Source organism: Gasterosteus aculeatus, chromosome 20, assembly GCF_964276395.1.
Source record: "Gasterosteus aculeatus chromosome 20, fGasAcu3.hap1.1, whole genome shotgun sequence".
NCBI classification, from domain to species: Eukaryota; Metazoa; Chordata; class Actinopteri; order Perciformes; family Gasterosteidae; genus Gasterosteus; species Gasterosteus aculeatus.
Window position 1 is genome coordinate 1,693,549 of NC_135707.1, and position 9,752 is coordinate 1,703,300.

Genomic DNA, 9,752 nt, shown 5'->3' on the forward strand with positions numbered 1-9,752 from the left:
TGGACCACGAGGACGCACGCTGTGGACCACGAGGACGCACGCTGTGGACCACGAGGACGCGGCCAACCGAACGGTGCAGTATTGACGACCTGGAGACTTATAGATTACTACCTCCAACACATAGAAGAGTACCTCGTGTTCTGAGGCCCGGTTCCCCGTGTCAGGTCCTGCTGGAAGGACACGCCACGGAGAGAGAGACGTCTCTAATTGCGCAAAGCGTCTTTTGATGTCCCGTCGCGGCGAAGTCAACGTGATCCAACGGGGGGCTGCTGGTGGTGTAGCGGAGGAAATCCCAGGTGGACAACGAGGAGCGGTTTCATGAAGACGTATGCTGCTGCTTGATAACTTTGGATCATTACGGGGAGGCGAGCGCAGACAGAGACACAAGGCCGATTGAAGGGGGAGGAAAAAAAGACGAAAAATGATGAACATGAATGATGTGAAGAGGAAAAAAAAACCCACATGTGAGGGAGACGCGATGAATGCCAACTCCGTGTCTGAAGACAGAAGGCTTGAAAAGCAGAAAGATGAAGAGAGGGAGGAGAGAGAGTGAGAGCGGGGCCACAATCCAAAGGCTGGAAGCAGGGTGAGAGCGAGCCAGAGACAGAAGGTTAGAGAGAGAGAGAAGTGCCTGGAGTTAGTAATAATAATTTATACAAACACACCTTAATAATTCACGTTCCACTTCGATGCTGCAGGGAAAATCCAAAATTCACAGAGCATAATTAAATAGAGCGATGGAGAGGCCGGCGTGCGGCAGCAGGGCGTCTACTCCGTCGGAGTTTTGTAAAACAACCCACGATGAAACCAAAGTGGATCTCACCTCGGCGTCCCCTCCACCTCCTCCCCCTCCTCCCCCTCCTCCTGTCGGCTGACGTTCTACGCGCGCTTCCTCCCCAGCCGTCGAGAAGCAGCGTGGCGTCGGTCTCGGCGACGGGGCCTTCACGCGCCGCTCGGTCATGGTCATGAAGTGGGATGGTGAAAAGTTTTCACGGACAACAGCACATGATTTATTCAGTTGTGCGGATTACTTTTTAAGCGCTGTTGTCGTCCATTGGCAGGTTATTACGTGCAGCAATTTAAAACTAAAGCCTGTCCTGCTTGAGACAACCAACGGGTCTCTATAGCAACGAGTACCTGAACATTATGAGGCTGCAGAGAACTTTACCTTTTATAGTTTTTATTCGCCCAGCAATATTGTACATCAGAATATCCCATTTCTATTTGAATTATATGGTTCAACTTTAACTTGGTTTTCAAAAGTATATTTAATTCCTCCTGTTCATGAACGCGCCGTGGGGATGGATGTCCACCACGTTGCATCAGATACGGCCTCAGGTGGCCACACGCGATCGCGTCCATCAAACATCTCGACCAAAGACATATGAAACACAACCTCGCCATATTTCACATCGATTTAAGGTCAGTTCTCAAACTCCTGGATCCTCACGCAACACCTCGAAAACAACGCGACGCCCCTTCGACTGCCGAGCAGTTCCTCTTGCTCCGTGCTCCCATTAAAACGGGTGCCTTCTGTCCTTTGTGGTTCCAGGTGTCGCGGAGGTATGGACTGTAACTGCGTCAGTGATCTGCTGCTCCCCCCGGTGCCCGCTCTCTGGACACCAGGTCAGTACCACCGCCGAGCCCGCGCCAGGGGTCCACGTTCCGTTTGATGCAACCTAAAGTAATGTACTCATGCAATTACAGACGTCTTCAAACGCCACCTCCAAGTACGGATCCAGGTCACGTGTGTGATTTGAGTGCAGCATTATGAAACATAATCCGGCGTCGTGGAAATCCAATTGATGCGTATTAAACTGCATCTCAAACCTTACAAAAAAATAATAAAATAACCATAGATTGGTAAACAAAATCAGCCTCTGGTAGTAATTGGTTGGATACGTGATGTTTTTACAGGGCTAGTTAGGGCCAGGTTCTCTGTGGGTGAGCGAAGAAGCTCCGATGTGCAGTCGGTCCGAGCCGCATCCATCACGTTGCCGCTGACCAATCTGTTGAGGCCAGAGGGCATTAGCGCAAACTAACACTGCTCACGGCACGGCTGTCTCTCACATCATCTCTCACCACCGTCACCCATCGGTCATTCAGACAGCGCCCCCCCCCCCCCCCCCCGACCCCCGAGCGACGCCCCCCCCCCCCCCCCCGACCTCGCCTAACCTCGTCCTTTTCGCTCTGCCCCAGGGATCGCCTTCCCCGACTGGGCCTACAAGCCCGAGTCGAGCCCCGGCTCCAGGCAGATCCAGCTGTGGCACTTCATCCTGGAGCTGCTGCAGAAGGAGGAGTACCAGGGCGTGATCGCGTGGCAGGGCGACTATGGCGAGTTTGTGATCAAGGATCCCGACGAGGTGGCTCGGCTCTGGGGGCTGAGGAAGTGCAAACCCCACATGAACTACGACAAGCTGAGCAGGGCGCTGAGGTATGCGACCGGACGCCGCGCGCCGAATGTCGGGCAATGGCCCCGCTGGTGTCGGACGGGTGGAGGATGTGTATCGCGCCGCGGTTTACATAAATGGTTTTACTGTGGCGCGGCCCGAAGCCCCACTTACGCCGGCCCTTCTCATGTTGGTCTAATGGAAAGATAAAGGTAGGACTTCTCCTGGGGAACGTCAATACCCTCAATTTCTCCTTATCGGTGGACATCCTGATGGAAAGTTCACCATTGAGCTGCCAAATAAAAAATTCAATAGGGATTTTAAAATTAAGCCCCAGACCGAAATTGCTTGGACTTCTTCTTCAGAGCAGAGAAGAGGGGGAAACTACTCGGCGGGGTGATTAAAATAATACCGTTCACACTTCAGCGTCTCACACCCCCCCCAAGTGCACACGCGGCCCTCTTATGCAAATACACACCACCCGACTTGCTTTCCTTTGGCCTCTTGTTAATAGGGGCTGTCGTCAGAGTCTAATTGTTATGAATTGGCTGGGGCCACAATTAGCCTCCATCATTAGCCTCACTTAATTGCTCAATTAAGGGCCACGGCACGATTGCCACGCAAAGCAAAACGCGTCCACGCCGCTGCACTGCGGATCCATGCTGATGCTTACATGCTGTTGTGTTTGTTGATGTTGTGCGTCTGCGTAATGAGGCGCCACCCCCCCCTGACCCACCTGACCCACCTGACCCCCCCGGACCCGCCCCCAGTGTTTTCATGCTGAGGTGGTGTATTATAAATGCTGCACAGGAACGCAGTCCGAGATTTAAAGCCGTGGCTGGCGGTGAGATGTCCGTGGGGTCTTTCAATTGGCGCCGACCCGCCTCCCCCACGACGACCCCCACCTGAGCGGCGCTGCGGCTCCTTTACCTGAGCCAGGTGGCGCCGTGTTTCGCCCTTTACCGTTGATCAACCTCGCGTCCTGACAGACTGGGACACCCCAAGTGGGCGTCACAGGAAGCGCGGCGTGCCCCACGGGAGACACCTGAGGTCGTCACCGTGGCGACTCCTCTGTTTGTGGCAGCTTCTCGCCGTCATTCGCGTTTACACGTCTCCTGGGTCGGATATCACGGTGTCCAAACGGATTCCATAGCACCAGAATTACCCTCAAATGGAGCTCATTCTTTTCACTTTTCACAGTCACAAGCAGTATTTTTAAGGCTCATGATATTATCGTTATTATTCTTCTTTTAATGTCATCATCTCCATGTTTTATACCGTAGTCTAACACCCATATCCTTTCATGAATTGTTTTAATCTTGTGCGCGAGTTGTTTCAGTTTAAATGTCGACTGTACGTTGAGAACCTCTGAGGCTCAAAGGGATTCTGGTTTTGGGCTTTTTGTCTGGTAACAGCTGAATAAAATTTCCCTTTAAAGAAGCATATTGTATTGAATCAATGCGGGCCGACGTGAATTGATTTGAGTGAGGAGGAGATGAATAAAAACAGTGGGAAATCAGCATAGCTCTTGTCCTACAGCGCTCGGTTTGTTTACTTGTTCGTTTCTGTTGGCGATGAGACACAAAACCTTGATGCGAGCGTTGAATTAATCCTTCCCTCCTCTTTTCCTTTTCCTCTTCCCTTTTCCTCCCCCCCCCCCCCCCCTCCCACACTCCCATGCTTGATTCGATATCCTCTCCTCCTCTTTGCAGGTATTACTACAACAAGCGCATTTTGCACAAAACCAAAGGGAAGCGTTTCACCTACAAGTTTAACTTCAGCAAGGTGGTGCTGGTGAACTACCCCATTCTGGACATGGCCAACTCTCCCTTCTTTCTGTCCCAGAACCACTTCAACGGGGGCTCCGCCGCCCCGGACTGCAGCCCGGAGGTACGGAGGAGGGGGGGGGGGTCATCGAACATGACTGATTTAACGCCTTGATTCCCTGCGTCTCCATAGTTATATTGATTTACAATTTACATAAATTGCATTTAAACGCCCATATGATTAAAAAAACAAAGGAAAATGAAGGGAAATAGCAAAACATACATACTCCTTTATTTTGTGTTGATAGTCGTTTCATTCAGGTAGCCGGAATTCCACTCAAATGATTTTTTCCGTTGAACATCTTCCCTGCCGTGCGTTGACTTTTTACAGGAGAAGGAGATCTAATCGGCGTCTCCATCCTTTTCTCATGCTGTCGCCAGCTGATTGGATGCTTAAGATTCAGAGAAAATAAAAACAATAAACATTCGCTAAGATACAGCCGCACATAATTGTACACGGGGCGTTTTTTTTCATTTTGAAGTGAGCGCCGGTGTGCCCGTCATTTTATTTGGAACAACCCAGAAAGTGCGCGTAACATGAAAGTACAGTAAGAGAATCCTCCGTCGTTTGTCTGCGCCGCCCTTAAGACGGGATAAGGAGACGGCGTCTTTGAAGCAGGCCGAGCGGGAGGACGGTTTTAACTTGTCCTTAAAACAAAAGAAGACATTATCCCCCTCCGTCTCTCATCCGTCTCCGACGGCTGCCGCATCCTTCTGTCATCGATTGAGAATGAAAGAAATGGAAAGCGAAGGGGTCGCGTCAGATCAGATCAATGGCGGGTCATTAATGCGCTTTGCTAAGCAACGCAGATCTCGCGGCTCGGGACTACGGTCTCGCCTTTCAAACTTGGGGGTGACAGATACTATTGATCCGAAATCCCCCCTTTGTCCCCTTCATTCCCGAGATTCGAGTATCCCATTTATTTTACCTGCCGTCCTTCTCCCTTCACACGCACGCGGCCGCCCCTGCATCCCGGATGGACGTCATTCCCTCACATCTCGGCCCCATTCGTCCTGCGTCCCCTCATGCAGGACGAAGACCCACAATCCCCCTTCCCTCCCCCCGCCATTTATCCTCTGCGCCCACGACCTTAATCGCTGGTCTCCGTTTGACTCTCGAACTCTTCCTGCCTCCGAGTCTCTGAGCCTCTGTGTCCTCCTGCCTCCCACGACGCCCGTCTTCGTCCTGTCCTCGCCGCGTCTCGTGTCGCTGTTTGCATCAGAAGTCTGAAAGTCGAACGTCGACAGCAGAGCTTCGGCGCGAGGGCGGTTTTGTGGCTGTTACTGTTCAGAACTCTATTTGGGAAGCGCACACACTAATTAAATGATTTCCTTTGTCTCAGGCGATACAGTCTCTGTTTCCTCGCCTGCCGGACTCCGGCAGGGGAACGTCCCTGTTTGACCGAGGGACCGCGGCGCCGGGGCCCGAGGGGGACAAGCTGAGGCTGGACGCGTTCCCCTTCCTCGGCTCAGGTGAGTCGATAAAAAGTGCCACGGCGAAAGTTGGAATCTTTCTGTCTCCCGGAGAGGAGAAGGAGGCGGCGGGCAGAGCATCCTTAACAAAGGGAGGAGGAGAGACGGGAGGAATGAGGAGGATGTGGGGGGGGGAGGCATGAACATTTATTGTTAAAGGAAACAAGAGAGACGGCTGTCCCATCGCATGCCCGCGGCGACGCGGCGCCGCAGGTGAGCGGCTGCGTTGTGAATTACGCATCTCAGCGGCGCTCGGAAAACACGGTGGGCAGCCGGACAGACCGTCCACCTTCCCGTCCGTCTCCGCATGTGGGGCCGTCGACGAACGCACCGTCAAGTTGCGCGTCCGTAGGTCCACACACGCCCGCCGCGCGTGCATCAGAATGCGCGCGAATGTGCGCGGCGCTGGGGAGGCGGTAAACAGATGTACTCACACACACACACACACACACACACACATCCTTCCCCGCTCTGTTTGTCCTCAGGTCCTACTCCCCCCATTTTCCCCTCCTCTCCCTCCTCTCCCTCCCATGTGTCCCTGCCGTCCTAATCCCTTCCCAGGCAGGAAGGCCCTAATTGAGGGTGCAGGCTTCGGTTTGTGGCCTGTGGGCGCCCATTACTGTGTTTTCATAAGCAAGTGAGGCCTGCCTGACTGATTCAATATTCATGTGTCTGCCAGCTACTCCTGGCCCAGCGCAGAGACTTCACCACTGTCAAATTAGCCCTGCATAGTAAATATCAGAGCGAGGGAGCTGCAGAGAGAGAGAGAGAGAGACTCCTCGAGTTGGTTGTCAGTGGGAAGGAGGCGCAGAATGTGGAGGAGCAAAGCTTTTGTTGGTTCATTAAAGCTGAGTTCCATCCCGGGCTCACGTTCACCCCACATGTCCTGTTATTAAGTGATGCTCACCGGCACCTGGAGGCAAATTCACTGCTAGGTTCCATTTGCTGGAGCTTATTTTTATTTTATTTTTTATTTAAAAAGATACGGTGAAATGTGCAAACATTCTGTCAGCTCCTCAACCTCTGGAAGTAACACGGGCCGCGGCGCCGACGCATTCTTTCCAACGAGGCGACCGTCGGCGGCCGTGCGTCTCCGTCTTTAACGGACAAACCTGTGCGCGCGCTCCGGTGTTTGGAAGGCTGCTTCGCCCAGACGCTCGTCCCTTCGCGGGGCGGACGCAGGATCTTTGCGTTCACATCTGGTTGCCAGCAGTGTGAAGTGGGTGTACGTCTCGGCGCCGGCATGCATAAACGAACCATCGGGGGGGTTTCTGTCGAAAGCAGCCGTGCCAGAATCGGCCCCCGTGGCTCCTGATTAGAATTGCAAATACCGATGAGCATAATTAGTGAACATTCTTGGATGTTGTATGTGGAGAAACCTTTGGCCCTTCTCAAAGCTAACCTCCGTCCCTGGATTATCTCTGTCCTATAGGTGCGCCGTGCTACACCAAACCTCCGTCACTGCTGGGCCCGTACCCCCGCAACCCGCCCTTCGACTACCCCTGGGGCTTCAACCCCTACCTCCCAGGGGCCTTCTCCCTCAACAACTGCCCCAAACTGCCCCCTGGCTCTCTCTACCCCTCCCAGTTTTACCCCAACCCTCTGCAGGGCGGCCTTTCCCAGCTGCCTCACCCCTTCTCCTCCCTGCTCCCCACAGGGGAGGCGGGCGGGGGCGAGAGGGGAGCAGCGGGGCAAACCGGGGGGACGAACGGCACGGCGGGGGGTCAGCCCGTCCGGCTCGTCCTGCCGCCGTACCCCGGCGGCCTGCCGATGGGTCGGACGGACGTTGGCGGCGGGGCGACCCCGGGGGAGAGGGAGCGGGCGGAGGCCCATCCCGCGGGGACCGGGCCGGGCTTGGGCCCGGGCGCCATCGGGACGGGCCGGCAGACCCCCACGGAGAGGAGAGCAGGGCTGAAGCAGGACCCGGAGTCGGACTCGGACCTGGAGATCACGGACCTGAGCGACTGCAGCTCGGACAACGACAACGAGCCGGAGTTCGTCATCGGGAAGATCCGAGCGCCGGGGGCGCCGGACGGAAGGAAAGGCGGCGCGCCGGCCCCCGCGTCCTCTCTGCCCCCGACGGCGTCCCCGCGTCCCCTGAAGGGCCTGATGCCCCTCAGCCCCCCGCCCCCGTCCCGGCCTCCATCGCGCTCCCTGTCCGCGGCCCTGCATGACAGACACCGGGAGACAGAGACCCTGAAGCTGATACACAGCTAGTACCTCCTCTCCTCCTCCTCCTCCTCCTCCTCCTCTCTCCTCTTCTGTCTTTTCTCCCTCGGAGAGTCTTTTTTTTGGCGTGAACTCCCTCCGTCCTGGATGCGGCGGCTGTTCTTAACTTGCGAAATGACTGTTTCCTCGTTAACTCGCAGGCCGTCGCGCCGGCGACTCGCCCGTCTCAGGAGGCACGCGGCGGCCCTCTCTGTCTTCTCCTCTCACACCAGACGGTCGCTCGGGCGGGTTGGCGGGCGGCGTGCGGCCGCAATTCGCCGCGCCGCGATGGAGAGCGGCGGGGTGGTAAACTGCAGCGCGGCCACGACAAACACCTACAAGCAGCATCCCCGTACGAACACAACGCAACAAACAAATGACGCTCACATCGATCCAATTTTACAGATCTGTCCTGTAAGTCTCCAGAGTTGGACTCTACATGTGTGATCGCTGCTTCTTCTGAGACGCAGTCGCACGGCGCCACCTAGTGGTCCTTTCGGCCAACGGCTCCGTCAGCGGAATCATCTGCCCTCCGTAAACCGTGCGAGTGAAGCGTTGCCCTCGAGTTCATTTTGCACTTACTTTTATATGATATATTATTTGTCGCGGGTTAATTTAGATGTTAAAATCCACATTTCTAATAGTGTCAACTGTGATAGTCTGTGAATATTTATTTTGTCCTGTGGTTCAAGTATTTCCTGCACATTTTCTAAAAGGAAAGAAAAAGAGAGAAAGAGCTGAACCAACCTAGAAATTTGTATGACTATTTCAGTGTATATATTTTATTATTGTGTACATTACATTTAATTATTATTCACTATGATAAGATTTAGCTGTATTGTTGTGATTTAATTCAGTATTTAAACATGTTGGAAAAATTATAAGCTTAGGTGGATCAAAGTTTAAATGATTAAATCTGAAGATGTTTTTCTATGATGAGGACGGAGTTCACACTGGGAATTCTCTCTGGTTATCTTGACCCCACTTAATCGAGCCCTTTCGTTGCCAGATGCCCAACGTACAAACCCTCTGGGTTTAAAAACATGCCCGTAGACTTATTTTTATAGTTAGCATTCACTCAGTGTAACTGTACTGTAATTAGTCAAATGTGAATAATATTGGTATTTGTGTTTTCTTTCTTTTCACTTTTCATCTTCTCCCAAAAATTCAGTTTTTGATTATTTTTTCAATCACTTCTTTTTGTCCAGCAGGCGGGCAATTGGTTTAGCTTGGGAACATTAGAAGATTATAAAGTACACGCGTGACCCCATTGTACAGCGCCATCGCCGCCGCAGCCTTCGGTTTGTCCAGCAGTGTGCGATTAGTCGTGAAGGCTCTATTGTAAAGTTAACGTAAAGCTCTATGTTTGTTGAGTTGCTACAGGAAAGGCCTCCAGTCGCCCCCCCCCTCCGACCTCCAGCTGTAAATACTCTTTCCTTTGTGCGTGTGCGTGTGCGTGTGTGTGTGTGTGTGTGTGTGTGTGCACATCCTACAACGACAATAGAGTGGTTTTATCCGTCATCTCTTTGTTTTACTGTAAAGAGGAAAAATGGAAAGTGCAAAAAAGAAGAAAAAGATCTTTAAAAGCAATAAACATTATTCTGGATAGTGGACTGTTGTTGACTGAGTTTGTTCGGTGGGTTTATTCAGGCAATTGATTTATTTTGTGATGATGGAAAAAATTTGAACAATTCACTGTATATTATTATTGACAAAGCAGTTTATTTGAATGAAACTATATATTCTATTTGATCAGTTTATATCCCCTATAGTTAGTGAAATATAATACAAATAATTCCAATATATGCAGATTAAAATGTGTTGTTTATCAGAATTGTTCTATGATAATAGTTGA

At 52.4% G+C, this 9,752-nt stretch overlaps 1 protein-coding gene across 1 annotated transcript in view; it reads left to right on the plus strand.

The window, feature by feature from the left end:
• Positions 1–9,508, plus strand: part of erfl1 (Ets2 repressor factor like 1) — a 33,072-nt gene extending 23,564 nt beyond the window's left edge. The window contains exons 3-7 of the mRNA XM_078094376.1: positions 1,553–1,626; positions 2,200–2,434; positions 4,103–4,280; positions 5,560–5,689; positions 7,122–9,508. Coding sequence (XP_077950502.1) covers positions 1,566–1,626; positions 2,200–2,434; positions 4,103–4,280; positions 5,560–5,689; positions 7,122–7,906 — 1,389 coding nt within the window. The 5' untranslated portion in view covers positions 1,553–1,565 and the 3' untranslated portion in view covers positions 7,907–9,508. The remainder of the gene's footprint in view (positions 1–1,552; positions 1,627–2,199; positions 2,435–4,102; positions 4,281–5,559; positions 5,690–7,121) is intronic.
• The last annotated feature ends 244 nt before the right edge of the window (positions 9,509–9,752 follow it).